We start from the raw sequence: 20,109 nt of genomic DNA on the forward strand, positions 1-20,109 counted from the left end.
ATTTGAGATGTTGATACATCTTGTTGTAGATGTTAAGGCCCCTTTTGTTTTTCGGTTTTTGAAGGGGAGAAAGGTTGTCAATGGTATGTAGTTCCCATTGACCACTTTTCCCATGTTCTTTTTCATGTTTATGTAGGACCCATGGAAAAATCACTTTCCCTATGTACCGGGTAAGTAACTTACCCACTCGGGTAAGTAACTTTCCCACTTTCCCCCAAGTGGGAAAGTTGACAAAATATGTTGGGGCAATTTTGCCCATTCTAACAATGACTTACCCTGGCAAGTTCACTTACCTAGGTAAGTGTTTCCTAGGATTTTGTGTTCACTTACCTAGGCAAATATACTTTTGAAAATGAATAAGGCCTAAATAGTTTTTTGGGTTCTCCAGGCTTGTTTGCATTCCCATTCACATGTCGAATTTGGTTTCAAGTTCCTTTGGATATTTTGTCCTCTTCTCTTTCAAGTTCCTTTGTCTTACAACTTAAGTTTCTACTTGTGATTTAGTTTACTCAGCAATATTGATCTCAACCCAATGCTTGCTTTTTTCTATTTTTTTCTTCATCAATGGTAAGTAGATGATCTATGACTGGTTTATGTAGGACAGGGTATGTGGTCATACAAATTTTAGATCTGGTGGTGGAAATTAGTTAAAGAGGCTAGAGCTTTGGCTCCCAATCTGAACACCCCCTTCAAGTGGACACCCCAGTCAGTCAACAGTCAAGCTAACTCCCTAGTCAAATCAGGAGTCACAAGTGACAATCTTGTTGGGGGAATGCCTGGGCCAGGTTTTGAATTGTAAAATTCAATTTTAGCAACTACAGAGTGGGTCAGCATTATTTCTTTTCTTTGTAATGGCTATTGAAAACTGTGGATATTATGTAATTTTTTCTTACAGCAATGAATCATCTTTGACTGTCGCTTATAAAAGAGGAGGGAACTAGAAGACAGTCTATTAGATGTTACTTCTATAAACTTTGTCTAAATAGTTCATGAGCGTCTACATATCTATTTATTAGTGCTTCTGATTTATTCTGACCATTTGATCCCAATTTGATTTTCTATTTGTCATCATTCTCATTTAGTTCTCAAGGTTCAAAATATCGATATGGCTGATATGCTGGTAGGGGCGTATCGGCCTGTATCAATTCAAAGCTCATTTCTCCTATTTTTTTTAAACCTGGTTCAAAGGGGTCAGTTTAAGGCCTGTCTACCCCCTGAACCGGGTTAAACCCTGAAACACCCCCTGTAGGGGCATATCGGGAAGCCCCCGATACGGCCCAATACGTATCAAAATTTCGAACCTTGGTTGTTCTGACACCATAGTGCATCTATTAGTCTGTTATCTGGGGTGCACAATTTTTGTTCTGCTCAGTAGTACTTGCATCTGATGATATGTCCTTGGGTGTGTGTTTTAGCCATCTGACACATAATAAGAGCGCATGTATTCATCCATAATGGTCCATCTGATGTTTTATTTTGAACACCTGTAGGGTCCATTGATCCATCTGCTTATTTTCTGAGGACCACAACTATAGGTCATTTGACCAAATTGCCTTGGCATCTGGGGTCATTTTTTTTTATTTCATTTTCCATCAGCTTGTGATGGCTAATAAAGTTCAGTTGGACCGGAAATTGCAAATGTTGATCATTGCTGGTTTCACTGATCAGGTTCAGATAATCTGCGGTTTCAGATTATTTGATTGTTCTGCTTTGAAGTTCATCCATTCTTGCAAACTCTAGATGTTGACATGTCACATCTTGAGTTTGACAGGATGTACTAAGGAATATAATTTCGAGTTGTAATTGTAAGGTCCATCAATCCTTTATATGGTAATGTTGGTAGTAATCTTTCATAGGCTATATTATCTCTTGGATTCGATATTGGTATCTTTAGTAGTTAGGCTAGACTGTTGCTAACTTAAAGGTTTGTTTTTATTTTAGTTAACTTCTCTTTGCTTTAGTTTCTTCATCTGATTTTTGTGCAATTTATTTGAACCTTAATTGTCTACTAAGTAATTATAGAAATTCTTCTCTTAATACTAATCAGGGAACAGGTGCAATTGAAGGCCTTGTGATAGAAAACTCAGATGGATTAATTAATGAACTGAATGCTGAAGCATTTGCAGCAATGCAGAAACTAAGATTCCTTAAACTCAACCATGTACACCTCATGGGGAGCTATGAACATCTTCCTAGATCATTAAGATGGCTTTGTTGGCATGGATTCCCTTTGGAAAATTTACCAACCAAATTTCATCTGGAGAATCTTAGCATTCTTGACATGCAATATAGTAGAATTAAGCAACTATGGAATGGAAACAAGGTAAGGCATTCCATCTTTGTTTTTAATTTCTTTTAGTGAAATCCACATTTCATGGAAACTGAATTTTTCACAATCTTCTTATTTATTTTATTTTTGTTCTTTTGTACAGTCGCTCAAAGAGTTGAAGATACTTAATCTTAGCCATTCAGTGCACATGACCAAAACTCCGAATTTCTTAGGACTCCCCAATCTAGAGAGATTGATCCTTGAAGGCTGTATAAGTTTGGTTGATGTTCATCATTCTGTTGGACACCTTGAGAAACTTATTTATTTGAATCTAAAAAATTGCATAAAACTAAAGGATCTGCTGAGGAGTGTTTGGGAGGTAAAATGTCTTGAATCTCTGATACTCTCAGGCTGCTCAAATCTTCACATGTCTCAGTCAAAACCATGGCCTTTGTTCTTATGTTATTGGAAATCGCTGTCAAAATGTCCAGGTTCCATCATTCCACCAGCATTTTCGCTCTCAAGTTTATGCTTCTTAAAATGTCTAGATCTCAGTTATTGTAATCCATTAGAAGAGCCAATGTCCAGCGCTTTTGTAATCTTGAAGTCATTGGAAGAGTTAAATCTGAGCAACAACAATTTCAGTAGCCTACCAGACAGCATCAGTTGTCTTCACCAGCTCAAGTTTCTTGAATTAAGAAACTGCACAAGGCTAAAATCACTACCAAAGCTTCCATCAAGCTTAATGTCACTAAATGCAGATGGTTGTACATCTTTGGAAACATTATCAAATCTTGAAAGCTTAACCTCATTGGTACAATTGCATCTTTTCCAGAATAATTTGTGTAGCCTACCAACTGGCCTTGGTGGCCTTTCTCGACTTCTATACCTTGGATTACAACAATGCACAAGGCTTCAATCAATCAAAGAGCTTCCATCAGGTTTGGAGAGATTGCTTGCAAATGATTGTATGCCATTGGAAGGGTTACCAAACATTCAAACTTGCATAACTTGTCGCACTTACAGCTTTCTAATTGTGACAAGCTAGTTCAGATTCAGGGCTTGGAGTTGTTGGAATCTGTAGGATACATTTTTGTTGATAGTTACAACAATCTAACAGATATGTTTTGGAATAATCTCAGACAGTCTCTCTCTCTCTCTCTCTCTCTCCTCTTGTCAATTTGTCTATCTAAACATCTGATTTACATGGAACAGGGTCTGCATGGAAGTTCTTTTGTTCTCCTTCTCAAGAGTGTAGTTCCAGATTGGATCAACCATCAGATTATGGGGTCTGTAATATCAGTTCGCTTTAAGGATTGTAGAATCAAAGCACTGATTATATGGGTAGTTTACACTTCGGATGAAGAGACTAATTTGATCAGCAAGGCTGTACTGGAAGAGATAGAGTTGATTGGCAACCCTACTGGTGAGGAGACCAATTTGATCGGTTTTACTGCTTACATTAAGTTCTATAATAAAATGAAAGATCATTACTGGTGGTCAGAATTCCATGAGCCTTCAGTAAGTAACCTATGTCAAATGCATCATTCTTTTGTCAATTATCTACCCAATAATGAGATGGCCAATCAGTTTGACAGTGTGGATGAAATGGAGTTTTCAGTAATATGTAGATCAGGATCAGATATTGCAAGTTAAAAAGTGTGGGGTGCATGTGGTTTACGAGCCAGAAGACGTGGCTCTCGATCATGCTGTTATTGACAGATATGGATCAACAATGGATACGGAAGGAGTTAATAAGAAGAGAAGTCTTCATGACCATGAGGTGGGAACCACTTCTGTAGAGGTAAGGAACTGCATTGAGGATCTTCCAAATGATGCCACTAGAGTACTAAGCTTGCCCCCAGCAATATACAGTTCAAAGAGGGCCCCTAAGAGACTAAGATCTTAAAAGGACATCAGGGTGGTTTGATGATTACAAACAGGTGCTGAAAGCGGGTTGCTAAATACATGCTTACATTACAATGGCTTAAAATCTGGGGAAATATTTGGTTCATTTAAGGACTAATGACTTGGCTAGCTAAGCCGTTGAATGATTTGACCTGGCCAATGGGCCTTGTATTAGATTCATTTATTAGTCAATAATTATCATTTATCATACTTATTTTTGTTTAATACAATGTAGAAATATTCTCATTTTTACCATGTATTTTCTGTAGTTTTCCACATCTTATATGTTTTATATTTTTGCTTAATTTACACCATCATGGGTTAACCTAACCCAGATGGAAACCGTCCATTTGGATAGAAAATGGTTTTGTTTTTGGGTTGGTACCAACTTTTAAAAATGTTACTTATTATTATTAATATCCAGCTTCACATGTATTATTTGGTCCTTGATGGTGGGCTTTTGCATTGTGTATCTTGTTTTAACCGGTCCAATCAAGGTTCAAAGTATCGGAACACTATGTGTATCAGAAAGGCAAATTTAAGAGACGTATTGGGATACGCCTTAGATACGTATGGATACGGACGAAAAATTAAGATACACATGGAAATGTTATAAATATTCTAATAAATCATAAATAAACATCAATATCACTGTATATAAGACATAAATGAGCTATTTATGCATAAAAATAACGTTTTAGTGGGTTTTATGAAAAAACATATTATAATCAATAAACGGGAAGTTGGGAATAGAAACATACTATCTAATTATGGGCATAATAGATCAAGTAATTATTTTGCATGTTTTATTCTAATTTTCTAAAAACTAAATAATTATTTATTTTTATTCAAATAATTATTTTACATGTTTTATTCTAAAAATTAAATTAAATTTAAGAAAATTAAATATGTAACAAAAAATTGAATAGATTTATGGACATAATAGAAGAAATAATTATTTTGCATATTTTATTCTAAAAAATAAAAAAATAAATATCAATGTTTTAAAACATAGAGGCATTCCACTACTTAGAGGCGTAAAGCATAATTTAGAATGCAAGAGGCATAGGCTTCCTTAAGAGGAGGAAGGAGGAAGGGGGATTTCATTTTTTTTCTTTATCTTTAATAAAAAGCTTTTATATTAAGAAAAATAAAAATGCATAATAGTTGTTAAAAGGGGGGTCTTGTCGGGGTCTGGGGGCTTCACCCCCCAGCCAAAGGGGTAGGGTGCTAACCACTTTCTTTCCCCTTATCTTTTTTAACATTGGCCGAAAATGTAAAAGAAACTTGAAAAAACATATTTATTTTCACTCATTTTTTCACTACCTTGAAAAACTTGTTGAATCTTGCAAATTTATAGATGTTTTGGCAAATTTTTACAAGATTTGAATCTTTAAAAAGGTTAAAAAGCTTTTTGAAGGGTTTGGGAAAAAAGAGGGCTTCTGAAATGGGTTTAAAAGCCCTCTTTTGAAGGGAATTTTATTTGTGTTTTCACCACAGTAAAATCGTACTGTATCGGTCGATATGCTACCGTATCGATAGCATATCTGCCAATACAGTGCCGAAATGCATCGATACTCAATAATACGGGCACAATACGGGTACAATACGGCCTCGATACGATGAATCGATATGACACATTCAATTTGGTACCATGTACCGTGCCGAAAACTTGCTGAAAAGATACGTATCGACTGATACGGGCCGATACGTGACGAAGTTTTGAACCTTAGGTCCAACCATCCGGGTTAATAATGAGATTGAAAACACTGGTGAAAACTTGTGAGCTGGCATATTACCTAGTCTATGGCTTTATTATTTTGCATTGTTTTTTTTTTTTTTGTCATTTGAGTGTATCATAAAGATGGTGCCTCTTTGCCACAGTAAACTAGTCTGTCATGTTGGGTCCAAATGAAAACTGGTTTTCTATTTCGGAACGATTCCTGTTTATTTATTTATTATTTTGGTTTGAAAATCAAGGAATACTTGAGGAATGGCTGGATTTTAAGTTTTAACTTCGGGTTTCTGCACTTTTGTTCTGATTTCAACATAGAAAATTAAGAAAACAGAATTAACCATGTTGGCGAAACAGAGGAATGACTGTTCTTTTTTAGAAGACCAAGAGATGATCCTAGGTCCTAGGCTCCTAGCACACCAACATCCCCATCAATTTCAACATTCACTAGAAACATTGGAAAATGTAGAAGTTACATCTTACAAATTCTAATGAATCTAATCCTATTTTCTTTTGTCTTTTTGATCCTAAATCTAATAAATTGAACATAACCCCTAAACTATGGTGAGATAATGATGATAATTATGTATATCGCTCATTTCATTACATTACATTGCATAGCATTTCCTAGAAGAGGGTATTAATTATTGGCTAAACTAAGACTCAAAGAGGGAGATGTTGTTAATATATATGTAGGTGGTTCAAACTCGTCTCCATTGCCATCTGTTAGGGTCTTATGGATCCCCATTAGGCTAGATACTTCTGGCAGCAGCTGTTCCTCACTGAATCAACTGTCACCAATCCATCTCCCTCATCAGTTGGAAAATATACTAGATGAACTCCGCACTTGGTAGTCATATGTCTTCCTCCTTCACATACTATCGAAACCTCCACTCGGTCTCCAACTTCCAAGCAGCTCTGAATCCATGTATCCGACCTGTGGCTCACCCAGATGTGAGCCCCAGATGCCATTCTTGGTGCATAACTAAACTGTGGTAGTAGCTTCCACTCAAGACCTTTGGTTTTATTAACAATATTAGCGAAACCAACTACTGGAGGCACCCCAAATAAGTCTGGATCTTCATTTGTAGCGTAAGCAGCGCATATAGTAAGCCCCTGCAGTCTGATTTGTTGATCCATGACTGGAGCAGGAGGCACCTCAAACGATATCACAGAACCCATACTTTGATACTTAATCCCTTCAGGAATCTCACTCCCAGGGAGAAAGATATCAAACCGTTTTTGTGGAAATAATACATCGAATCGTTGTTGTTGCCGTTGTCCCTGTTCCAATAGGAAACTGAATCGTGACGTTTATGTTCATACATACATTTACAGAGAGGGAGAGAGAATAGAAAGAAAGAAACCTGTAAGAGGCTTAGTAGATTGTTCCTAGAAGAGAACGACAGGTTGTTGCAGCCTCCCACGACAATGACTCGCGAGTGTTCTAGGGTGGCGGGGAGCTGAATCTCCGCCAGCTCGGTGCAATTAGTTACATAGAAGTCTGATAAGAGGCGTAAATTTGATAAGTTTAATCTTTCTATTGAGGTGCAACCTTCTAAGTTCAACCTCAATAGATACGATGGCAGTCCCAGAAGCGTTTGAAGCTTTGGACATTCCTTTATCTCGAGGTAGCCCAGATGAGAAAGCTGGGCAATGGAAGGTAGGTTATAGATACTGGTTTTGCATAGGCGTAGTGTAGTTAATGATGTTAAGCTTCCGAGGTTTGATATTGTTTCCAGCGACGTACACCCATTTGCGTTGAGTAGTTGTAAACTTGGTGGAAGCTCTGGGATTGATTGAAGCCTCCGGCAATTCTCCAGGAAAATTTCCTTCAGTTGAGAGAGACGATTCATGCTGGCTGGTAGGTTGCTGAAGTTGTTATAGCTTAGATGCAATACTTTAAGTGATGATAAGTTCCCCAGATCGCTAGGAATTGCGCTTTCTGGTAAGTTGCAGTGACTGAGATCCAATCTTTCTAAGGAAGATAGGTAGGAGAAAGAAATGGGTAGCTGAGTAATAGAATGAGGGTGATCTTTTCTTCCTAATAAAGCCCAAGACCGTACTGAAGAAAGCCGGGATTTAGATGGCAAAGTAACCAGTTTTGGGCAACCAAATAGAATAAGATCTTTAAGAGATGTTAGTTGACTGATGCTGCTTGGAAGTTTTCTAATGTTTCTGCAATTTTTCAGGTTTAGTAAAGCTAGTTTGCTAAGATTTCCAATAGAATGGTGGATCTTAACTAAGTTTTCACAATTTTCTAGGTTCAGTATCTCTAGATTAGGGCATACTAAGAAGTTGGGTGTTTGGGTTAGGTATTTGGAATGGCTAAGATTAAGGAGTTTCAGATTTTTCAGAGGAACCTGTGAAAAAATAAACAGAAGAAAGAAGTATAAGAAACTAGAGAAACTAGTTCAGTACATGAAATCATGCAAATGATCCACATAAGAACAGAGCATTTCTATTTTTTCTACTACAGACCTTGATTTCCTTCCAAACTTGTTCCATTTTGCTATATTGCATGTCAAGGATAACAAGGCTCTCTAGATGAATATTGGTAGGTATATATCTCAGAGGGAATCCATGCCAACAGAGCCACCTTAAGTTCTTGGGAAAATATTCATAGCTTCCCTTGAGGTGTATATGGTTAAGCTGGAGCAATCTTAGATTATGCATTTTTTCAAATGCTTTAGTACTCAAAGTCTCATCTATTATCTTTGATAGAATGAGGCCTTCAACTGCTTCAGTTCCCTGATAACATAAAGCATTAATTGGATCAGTGCAAATTAAACATCACTTGAACATGACAGATGACATGAAACACACATACAACACAATAAATGAATAGTAAAAGAGCAGTTATTTTGATTCATGATAATTGGGATCAACCCAAAGTTCAAAGTATCAATACCTATTGGCCCATATTGGTCAATACGTATCATTTGGGAGTTCCCTGATATGCCCCCACAGGGGGTGGAGCCTTAAACCGACTCCCCTGAACCGGTTTTAAAAAAATAAAAAAAAATTAAAAAAAAGTCCCATTATAGCCCTATACACCCCTACTGACGTATCGATATTTTGAACCTTCTAGAATAGATGTATTCTATAATTCCAGTAATAATAAATCAATTGACAAGTTGGTACAATCCCATTAAATAGTTCACCCAATATAGATCCAACTTTGATAATATTTTATGTAAATTAGAGGCTCCTCTCATGACCTTGGAGTGTGTGTCACAGTCCTTTGTACTATTTTTTTCTTTGACACTATGACTACCTTATGCTTTCTAGACCATTGAGCTAGTATCTTAGGCCTCTGAAGGTTAATAAATCAATCTTGGCCATCCAAGTAATGTATCAAAATTTTAACTAATCTTGACCATTCAAGGAAATGCACCAAATTTTCTAAAAAAAAAAAACGAACCTAAACCAATTAAAATAATATATCAACTAAACCTAAAATCTTCTTCTTCTTCTTCCAAATATCTAGGCCATGAAAGTAGTCTCCTAAAATCAGTTTTCAAATCATACCATCCAAGTGATCTTGGCTATCCAGGCAATGTACCAAATTTTCAGATGATTTTGGCCATTCAAGTCAAGTACTAAAACTTCTGAAAATCTAGGCCAAATAAAGTGATGTACATAAGTCTAAAACCTGGATCATAAAAATAACATCTCAAAATCAACCCAAAGATTTATACCATTAAAGTGATCTCTAAAGGATCAGTGATTAATCTGTACCACCCAATTTATACCAATATTTCGACTAATCCATGCTGTTCAAATAATTCATCAAATCAACCCAAAAATCTAGGCCACCATTACAGACTCTTAGAGATATGGATTATCTTATTCATCCAAGTAATATACCGAACTAAACCCATTATCTAGTTTCTTAAAATGGAATCCATAAATGAATCTGATCTAAGAAATCCAACTTTTGTGCCAGAACTTCTACATGATAAAATATATGACCTCTGCTGTTACCCAAAATCAAACGGTACCACCACTTCTGATTTTCTCTCTAAACCACCATTTCCATAATTGATTTGGTCATTTAAGTCCATCTATTCACTTGTGTTCACCACCTCTCCAATCTTAACCATCAAAACAACCTCCTAAGATCAATTAATTAATCTCATCCATCCAAATCTTGTAACAAGATTTCAGCACTTGCTCTACTACCATTGCCTCAAAACCACTCATCTCCACCACTTCCTCCATTGTCCACTCACCATCACCTATTTCATCCCTCCCTTCATCCACCTCCTTCACCACAACTAGTCCATTCACATATACTCCTGTCTCATGATATTCCTCACTTTATCTATCCCATCATACCATCATCCCCATCACCACCATTAATCCTTCCCCTTCTTTCTTGTCTTTTTTTCTTTTTTCCTTAAAAACACAAAAATCATTTGTGGGCAACTAGATAATTTCTCACTCAACATTAATACCTTCACAGGATCTAACATTACCCATAGGCACAGGTTATTAAGTGTCACAGAAAATAGTACAGGAGCATAAGTGTCAAACCCCCTCCTTAAAAGTACCCCTGTAATTACCAGAATATTTATTTCTTCACAACCATCAAAGGTCTCAAATTTGTTGTCAAAAGTCTAACATAGGTGGACAACTCTACTGTATCTGGGCCATATTTGGAGGCCCACAACAAGTCCAACCCAAGTGTAAAAGAGCCAATGTAAGCCCAATCTAATCAAACATTAAACTTTAACTGACACAAAACTAAGCCCAACACAAGGTGCTAAGCCTCAACCTAAGCACAAAATAGTTCAAATATTTGTTCTTTCAAGCACTGCTATTGTCTAAATCTGGTCTAATTTGTTTCTCTGTAGTACATGGTTCAAGAAAAAGTATAACTTCAATTGATGGTATCACAATGGGAAAAGATTCAACTCATTCTGGACCAAAATAGTGGAAGAAATGAATGTAGACTGTTTTCACAAGACATGTGGATGCATGTGTTTCCACCTTCTACTTATATCTCTGTATAACACAGGACTAAAGGAAACTTTCTTTATTTCAATGGCTAGTCCTGTAAGGGGAAAATGTTCTAATACACAATCAGCCATGTAATGGAAGCTAGTTCTATTTACCACTAAAACTTCATGCAAAAAGAGATTACTACTTATGCATTGTAAAAAACTAAAAAAGTAAAAGATTTGGGTATTAGATCTTACGCTGTGTTGTGTCAATACATGGTGGACATCCTCATGGTACCAGAGTCTGCTACGACTTCCAGGCTCCTTGGGCGATTTTTCACGAATAATTTCTCTTCCCATGTCTCGAATCTGATCATGCATCCTTAGTTCATTGTTTTCACCTACTTTTAGAAGAGATTTGCGGATGAGATCATTGATTCCCGTCTCTGAGAAGAAACCACAACCATCTAGTATTCTAATAACATGATCTCTGTCCATTCCTATAAAGAAGCATGCAATATCAAGGAATATGTCCCTCATTTGATCATCTAGTGCATCAAAGCTTATTCTAAGTTTCTTCTGAATTTGATCATGAGGGATTCTTTTTAGTTTCTCTAATACACTTATCCACTCAGGTTTGCTTCTTTTGTCAAGTAGAAAAGAACCCAAGACTTCAAGAGCTAAAGGTAGCCCTCCAACATAACTCACTACACGCTTTGAGAGCTCCATATAATCCTCTGTTGGATGGTCTTTCCCAAAAGCATGCCAACTAAAGAGCTTAATAGATTCCTCATAACTCAATTCCTTAGCTTCATATATTTCATCCACTTGAAGAACATTCAGCAGATGAACATCTCTAGTTGTAATAATAATTCTACTTCCTGCACCAAACCAATTATGTTCTCTAGCTAAAGCATATAATTGATCTGGTTGATCCACATGATCAAGAACAAGAAGAACCTTCTTATAGCATAGTCTTTCCTTAATCACACTACTTCCACTAGCAATATTTTTAATCTTTAAATCTTTTACCATTAAGATATCCAAGAGAAGTTGTTCTTGTAATTGAACTATACCATTATGTTGCTTGAAATTTTCTGCAACATTTGCAAGAAAGCTACCACCTTCAAATCTACCAAAAATTTGGTTATAAATAGCTTTGGCAATAGTTGTCTTGCCTATTCCTCCCATTCCCCAAATCCCCACGATTCGAACATCGTCTGGTCGAATACTTAGTAAGGTATACATGTCACGCGCGCGTGAATCTATTCCAATTGGGTAAACAGCAACATCTAGTAATGTTTTACTCAATTTTGTCAAAACTTCTTCAGCAATTCCTTGGATGAGCATTGACTGATGCCTGCAAATGTGAAAAAAATAAATAGTTAACATGCTGGAAGCTTAATTTTGGTTATACTTGATTCATGCTTTCATTGTGTTGATGACAGGTGAAAGATAGAACAAAATCAATCCATATTAATCTAAAATATTTGACCTATAATGTAATTTAATGTTTATTATGTAATATTATTATATATTACATTTAATATGATATAATGACTTCAATCAATGTTATACCTCCAAAAGGGTAAACACTAAAAGCAAACATTTTTCAAGGGTTCTAACATTCAGAATATGTACAGAATACTAGATAACTTCACTAAACTCAAAATTTGAATAAGAAAATAAAAAGTTGCCTTTGACAATTCAAAATTCAAAATTGCTTTCAGAGCTTTTTTGTTATTTGAGAATATGATTTCAGATTTACCAAAGGCATCTAATATTGTACACTAGTAAAGAAGGCACATACATTGAATGTGTTATAATGAAGGAAAAATGAACAAAGACGAGTGTCAAAATACAATGAACTGGATGAAGTTCTCTATAGTACAACTAGAGAGGGTTTGGTTTGAAGATCATAGTTATTACTACCAGCCAAGTTGCTAATGGTGGGTGATCTCATGGTCAATGGTTACATTTGGCCACATTATCATCAACCATATCCCAGTAGAATTAGTAGCAAACAAAACCCACTTATGAGTTGAAATCTGTTCGTTGCACTAATCATGCACTTCCATTCAATATGTGACAGGTGTCTCCTTACATGTTGTAAATACCAAGATGGTGCAGCAGATCTTGTCTATCAATAAGCATCGACTTTCTTATAAGCATGTATGGGGTCCATCAATGGAATCACCCATACAAAATGTCTACTTGTGGCTCATTCCCTAAGAAAACTTTGGCTCCCTCCACCAAGGAGCAAAGGAGTCTCCTTCTAAGGTTCACAACAGAGGAGTTCACATCAGCGCCCCACAGAGCGTGCTCCCCACACACCCCACAGGCCATCCCAGCCATGTATTGAGAACATTGACCTCCGGCAGGCTATGATTAATATGGGAGGTATTCCCAATGTATGCCCAGATGTGCATGTGGGGCACCAATCTGATCTCATAACAATGGGGTATTGGACAATATGGTTAGTTTCGTTTTTAAAAATAGAAAAAAGAGTCTGGATCTGCTCCTCACACTGCATGCCTCACAGCAATCTCACGGCATGTCCATGCCACACATGGAAAACATCTCCCGCCCCCTATATTTATTATTAATGGGGAGATGTTCCCAATATAGGGTGGGATGTGGCTGTAAGGTCGGTTTGATATCCCAATTCTAGAAAGAACTGCCATGTCAGAAAAATGGTACAACAGCCATGGATTGTTTTTGCTGTCATGGCAGTTGTTTTTGTTTTTAAAAAACAAAACCAACTAGAACACTCCCAAAGTCAAACCGCTGCTAATATTTAAAAGAATGTTAAATAGGTTACGTGGGTCCTCCCCTCGTTTAATGAAAGAGCGAAAGTAAACTCATGTCCAAACATCAACAGTGGTCAGAGGAAGGAGCAAAGGCTCCTCCTTCAAATGGAGGAAAATAAAGTTAGTCAACCATGTTGACATGGCTCTATTTTGTCAACCATCTTATCGTAAGTTCATTAAAGCACTATATCTTGGGTCAATTGATTTTATAACTACAAATTAATTAAATAAAAGAAACTGTTTTTATAACAAAGATTATCTGGATTTTCAGTACAAAGAATGTTCAGGAGCAAAGAACGATGTAAATTCTCGGAGAAAGAACAAACACTATCGTGACTTGAAATTCTATAATAATCATAATCGATCAAATAGAAAAAAAAAAAAAAGAAGCAGGAATCAGCAAGATTTACCCATTTGTAACGCTTTGTAAATCCCACCCAGACACATCTGCTGCTTCCACGAGAGCTTCTTTCCACTTCTGCACTTTACGCTCAGTCCCGGCCGCCCTGAAATGCTCTTCATGTTTGGCAAATGCTTCCGCAAAACTTCCCGTCTGCTTTCGGACATCCGATGGGTGGACGTCATAGAAAACAGGCAGAACCAACTGCCCCATCATTTTCCTGCACTCCAGGATCTTCACGAGTTCATCCATGCACCATCTAGAGGATGCATAGTTTCTGGAGAAAACGATGATTGAAATCCTTGACTCTTCGATGGTTTTGTGCAGCTCAGAGGCGATGTCTTCTCCTCTCTTGAGCTTTTCATCGTCTCTGAAGGTGTGAATTCCCCTTTGCACCAGAGCATTGTAGAGGTGATCAGTGAAGCTTTTTCTGGTGTCTTCACCTCTGAAGCTCAAGAAGACGTCATAATTCCATCGTGGGTCGTTGGAAAAGGATGCTTCCTGAGTCATTTTGGCAGCCATGCAAAAAAGGAGAATATTAACAAATAGCAGGAAAATGGGAAAAAATTTTGGCGTGTGGATTCTTGCTCGCTGACCATGAATATTTATTATCGAAATTTCTATCCTCACGGTAACTGTCGGTGGCCCATTGTTACCACCAAGTAATATTCAGCCACGTATGATCTACCCACTGGTGACCACAGTAGCCACTCTCTCTCTCTCTTGTTCATCTGTTCAGCTAAATGTGGGCTGAAAGAGGTTGCCTGTGTGAAGCAGAAGCGGTAAAAAACTAAGAAATGGAGTGTAAGAAAGAAGGTGAGACACACTGTCAGCTTCACCTACTTGTCTTAAAAACATATTAATGAGAGATTGCTGCTTACTGTGGCAATGAAGTTAGTGCACACTGAAACAACCGTACCAGTCCAAACAGTTTAGGTACACTCTACGTTTGATTCCTCCCTCATCTGAGCATTTACTCTTCAGCTGGTGTGATGAAGTATTGTGTTGGATTGAGCTCAAGGAACCATGTTTCTGCTCATCAAACTAGCTCTATATTATTTAATATAAGAACAGAGCCAAGTTGTTACAAAGAAGACAACAAAAATACAAGTGAATCCTGTCAAGAATACGAAACCTTGGAGTAATTAAGAGTAGTCATCACTTAAAAGTTAAAACCATGGACTCTCCATCTGGTAGGCAAAGTTAAGTAATAAGCACACTAAGCACACAATCAGTGTGCAACACCTGTCCTACTACAATTGTGTCCTGATCTCCTCATAGGGAATATCTTCCTTGTTTGTATGATTGCAAGGGACAGGTGTTGCACATCGATTGTGTGAACCCCAAGGCACACTTGGCAGCTGATAGGTGCTGCACACCATTGCACACTACTGTACTCATACTGAATAAAAAAGGCTGCTCATTTGAACACATTTATATAGGGCACATTCCCTATAGAAATTTCTATGGGGCGCATTCCTATAAGGCTGCTGATTTGAGCACATCTCCTCTGAAATCCCTCTGAAATGACTTTATCCTTTATTAAAAGGAAGATCGAATTTGCTCATCACAGAGCAAGTCTCACACCAGCCTCACAGTGAATCACAGCTGTGTATTGGGAATATCTTCCGATGAATGATAATATTAAGTATTGGAAAATGTTCTCACTGCATGGTTGCAATGCACTGTAAGGTCAGTGTGAGGTGCATTTTATAAAGAGTAAATCCGAAAGGAGCTTCAATCTGCCACTCACAAGATTACTATAATTACACATTAGAAATATTTCCCCATAAATGATAACTGAGATGTTTTCACCTGCAGTTGTAAGATTGTGTGGGTAGTTAAAAGAGGGCCATTACCCAATGTTGAGATTAGTTGATTGGAGAGCCTTGGGAGGGGTAGTGGATCAGATACTTGACTTTTTTTGTGTGTTTTTTACAATGTTTTAAAAACTGATTTGGAATTGGTATTGTTTTGGCCACTGGTTTCTAGATTGATGATTCGATTGTCCGGTTCAAATGGACGGTCCGTTCTAACAAAAAATTAAAATAAAAAACGGCCAAAAACTATTAAATGAATCAACGGTTTGACTTTCCAGATCAATGGGTCATTAACCAATTCAATGGCTTTTGGCTAGGGACTAGGTTTGAGGTAAAATGGAACCAATTGCCTGAAATGTTTCTGGGCCGAATGATCTGACCGTCTTGATCAATAGCGGTTCGAAAACCTTAATTTCTTGTATAAAATGGCTGCTCTAAAACTTGAACTTGTGTTCTCAAACTTGTCACCTCAGGATTTTATTGATGTACAAAGAATGCTATTCTTTATAATCATAAAAGGCCATAGAGGATGTTTTGGTCTTCTAAACGGCTAAACCCCACAAAAGATGCACATGGAGTAAGCCCCCTTACATCTGCTTTTGAAGTTGTAGAATTGATGATTGATGAACATGTTAGGGAGAATTCTGCAGTGTCTTGTTAATCATTATACAAGACATCTGCTTTTTTTTTTTTCCTTTTCTGTTCTTTTTTTTTCCTTACTTAGAACCGTAAGTTTATTCAGCTGAGTGGAGATCACCGCCTTAAATTTTACTAACCATTATCAAAAGGCCGGGAGGAAGGAAACATATCCTGTCTTTCCCAACAATTAATGATAAAGCTCCCTAGTTTACAAACCAATCAACCACAATTACCACTTGTTTACAAAAATAAAATGGCCATTAAAAACATTAATAAACCGGTTTTAACTGAGGACAAGTTTTTGAGATGTGTTGGGATCTCCTACCCACACCTACCCAGGGTGCACCACAGCTGCTCATTGGGAACATTTCTCCATGAATGATACATGTAAATATGTGAGATGTTCATAATGTGCAGTTGTAGGGTACATAAGCCAAGGATAAGATACAAGAGAAGTTTTTAAATGGTGATCTCTCTCTCTCTTTCTCTCTCTCTTACAAACACACTGTTAACGATATGGGTTTTAATTTCTTCTCCTCGGATGCTCTTTTCTTCTGTTGAAGGAAGTAAAGGAACTGTGTAGTTTGTTTCTCAACTTGTCAAGTGTCGAGTTGAACAAATAAAACATCAAGCCACCTATTCTGTATAAACGAGGGCTTATTACGCTTGATTAATTCAACATAGTGGTGAAGGAAACTGATAAGATTCCAAAACAGACAATTTATTAATGACATTGCTCTCATCAGTTGGCTACTAAACCTAGCTAGAACCACTTTCTAAAGGCATTACTCCTCTTCCTTAGCATTTCTCCGGCCTCCATTGATGAAGCCAGTTGAGTGATGAGTACATTATAGGATTCATGCTTCATTCAGCTCAGTTGAGAAGCAAATCTGCCACAGAATTAATATGAGCTAGACTGTGCTGCCAGGGAGGAACTGATAAGGTGGGACTGCCATGGATTAATTGGTCTCCTTGGATTCCAAGGTAAGACAATTTAAAAAACATTATCCTCGTTTCCAGTCAGTCTTCACAAATATGTTAAATGCTTTGCCATGGACCATGGTGGAGGTCATTTCTCCTATACTTGATGTATTGTGAGGTTAGTGTGAGACTCACTCTGTGAGTAGCAAATCTTACTTCCTTCTTTAGTTCTTGATCATTTTTATTATCAATACTTGAAAAGAACTATGTTGCAATAGGTGTGCTCTCATTGATTACACCCTACAAGTTTATTTCTCAGTGTATTGGAAATAGAAAATTTTCACAATTCTCTAGATGTAATCAATGAGAGCACAATCATTGGATCATCACTCCATCAGTGAATAAAGGATGGGGAGAGAGACATACATGGAGACAAATTATTAGTACCAATAAATATCAATAATAATTAGTATTACAATTACTACCATACACTTATAAGCCATTGGGCAGTAAATAGCAAGTTTTCTTTTTTACTTTTTGAAAGCCAAACAGCAAATTAGTGCTTTTCTCTTGCTTTTTGACATGTTTATCATTCATTGACTCAAAAACTCAATCATAAAGAAAAGGGAAATAACTATGATAGTGATGATGAATTCCTATTGGGTAATAGATAAGCTAAAAAGTTGATCAACTTTGAACTGTTCTTGCTAATTGCAAAATTATACTGCAATACAAAGTGGGATGTAAGAATGTTGTATATCATATGGAAGCAAACATGTGAACAATCAAAAAATCCCTTAATCTGATAGACCATCTTAATTATAACCAAAGTTGAAAGTATGGATATGTATCGGCCGATATGTATTGTTCTATGAGTTCTCTGATATGTACATACAGTGATGTATTGGAGTTCTGGCCGATTTAGGGGGTGGAGGAGCCTTAAACCGGCCCCTCTAAACCGGTTCTAAAAAAAAATGTATAAACAAAAAGTAAAAAAAAAAAAAAGTATTAATATCGTCCGATACGCCTCTACCGGTGATAGAGCTTATTGATATTTTGAAGCTTGATTTTAATTGTCCACAAGATTCCTCTATGCAGCAACAGAAATGTAAAGATGGGTGTGGATAGAAAACTTCCTTAGCTAATCCCACTGCAAATTAATTAAACAGCCACTGTTGTTTTGTTTGTTTGCATATAAGTGAGCAAGTATAACTTTAGGTTGTACCAGAGAACATACACACTTGTAAGAAAGAGATCCTTCTGGTGGCACAACTCAGTACAACTAGCAAATAGTACGATTGCAAATTTAGGGTTGCATGCAATGACACCAGATATCCAGGGCCATACCATGAAAATTTTGTCAGCTATCAATGGTGGGTGTAGGCAGAAAGACTTTAATATCGTAAAGGAAACCAGTGTTTCCACACATGCAACATAAGGCCCAGTAGCTCATTGATCCAAAGTCCAAACTATTGGGTTGGTGGTCCAAACTTAGAGTGCATGCATTCTTCATCTTGATGTAAGCTCTTCATCTAGAGTACTCTTGCTAGTATCAACTTACCCATGTCTCATAGCTGTTTGTGATCTATTGGAGATTCATATTTGCTACTACACTGACTGTGGGTCCAGAAATTTTATTCAGTTAGGTTGTTTAGGCCCACTTAAGATAATGGGCTTCTGCAATCCGTAAGGGTCCGGGACATTGCTATTTATTTGGATGACTGATGACATGATACACGGACAAAAGCAACCTCAGCCTCTCTTCTCTCTCAATTTATGTTTAAGTCCCATGATTCATCAGTAGAAGCAAATTTTCCCGTGAACCAAAATAAAAAATAGGCAGGGATCTAATCAGTAATCAATAAGAAACTGCCATTATTGTCTGCTAGACTGCTACTCAAATGGTCTGGTGCAGAAATATAAATCATCCAAGAGTCTGCCTCTTGCCGCTTCCATCCATGCCGGCCTCTCTCTCTCTCCATCCATGTCATTATATGCATTTCTCACTTAAACTATTAAATAAACATATATTACTTAGGCTGCGTTTGGAAACGATGAAAATGGAGTGTAAATCTTGGTTCAGGGTAAATTTGCACTTTGGTTCATTTTTGTCTGTATTTGACAACATTATATTTATGCATTGATAAATGACAAAAAATATATTTTTCAATGTATATTTACATTAATAATAAGATGTAAAAGTACATCAATAGAAAAGAAGTAAATTTGCATTCAAATAGGCTTTTGATAAAAAAAAAAAAGATGTATGCTTTATTGGAATTTATGTTTGCATCCATTACAGCCAAAAGTTTGTTTGGTAAGAAGGTAAATATGTCGGTGCAAAACTAACCCAACTTTACAATTTAGGCTGCATTTGGAAAAGATGCAAATATGTAGAGTGTAAAATAATTCATATAAATTGCAAAGTTGGGTTAGTTTTGCATTGACAAATTTACCTTTTTACCAAACAGACTTTTAGTTGTAATGGTTGCAAACATGAATTCCAATAAAGTGTATGTTTTTTTTGCCAAAAGCCCACTTGAATGCAAATTCACTTCTATTTTATTGATGTACTTTTACATCTTATTATCAATGTAAATGTGCATTGGTCTGTCATTTTCCAATGTAAAAATGTTATGTTATTACCAAATACAGGCAAAA

At 36.8% G+C, this 20,109-nt stretch overlaps 2 protein-coding genes across 4 annotated transcripts in view; one reads left to right on the forward strand and one right to left on the reverse strand.

The window, feature by feature from the left end:
• LOC104601548 (disease resistance protein RPV1-like) overlaps positions 1–4,436 on the forward strand; it is a 29,490-nt gene extending 25,054 nt beyond the window's left edge. Inside the window, exons 3-5 of one of the 3 annotated variants that reach the window (XM_010264915.3) lie at positions 2,048–2,323; positions 2,433–2,648; positions 3,485–4,436. In XM_010264915.3, coding sequence (XP_010263217.1) covers positions 2,048–2,323; positions 2,433–2,648; positions 3,485–3,925 — 933 coding nt within the window. In that variant the 3' untranslated portion in view covers positions 3,926–4,436. Of the gene's footprint in view, positions 1–2,047; positions 2,324–2,432 lie in introns of all 3 variants that reach the window. The other 2 variants (XM_010264914.3, XM_010264916.3) reach the window with 2 other exon arrangements.
• A 1,801-nt stretch (positions 4,437–6,237) lies between these two features.
• Positions 6,238–14,628, reverse strand: LOC104601672 (TMV resistance protein N-like). The gene is made up of 5 exons (XM_088893668.1): positions 14,079–14,628; positions 11,117–12,218; positions 8,394–8,663; positions 7,280–8,275; positions 6,238–7,160 (listed from the first exon to the last, which is right to left on the reverse strand). Exons 1-5 carry the CDS (start codon positions 14,588–14,590, stop codon positions 6,660–6,662), a joined length of 3,381 nt encoding a protein of 1,126 aa, XP_088749794.1. The 5' UTR covers positions 14,591–14,628; the 3' UTR covers positions 6,238–6,659.
• Between the last annotated feature and the right edge of the window lie 5,481 nt (positions 14,629–20,109).

The sequence above is a fragment of the Nelumbo nucifera genome, chromosome 8 (assembly GCF_055504915.1).
Source record: "Nelumbo nucifera cultivar China Antique chromosome 8, China Antique-T2T, whole genome shotgun sequence".
NCBI classification, from domain to species: domain Eukaryota; kingdom Viridiplantae; phylum Streptophyta; class Magnoliopsida; order Proteales; family Nelumbonaceae; genus Nelumbo; species Nelumbo nucifera.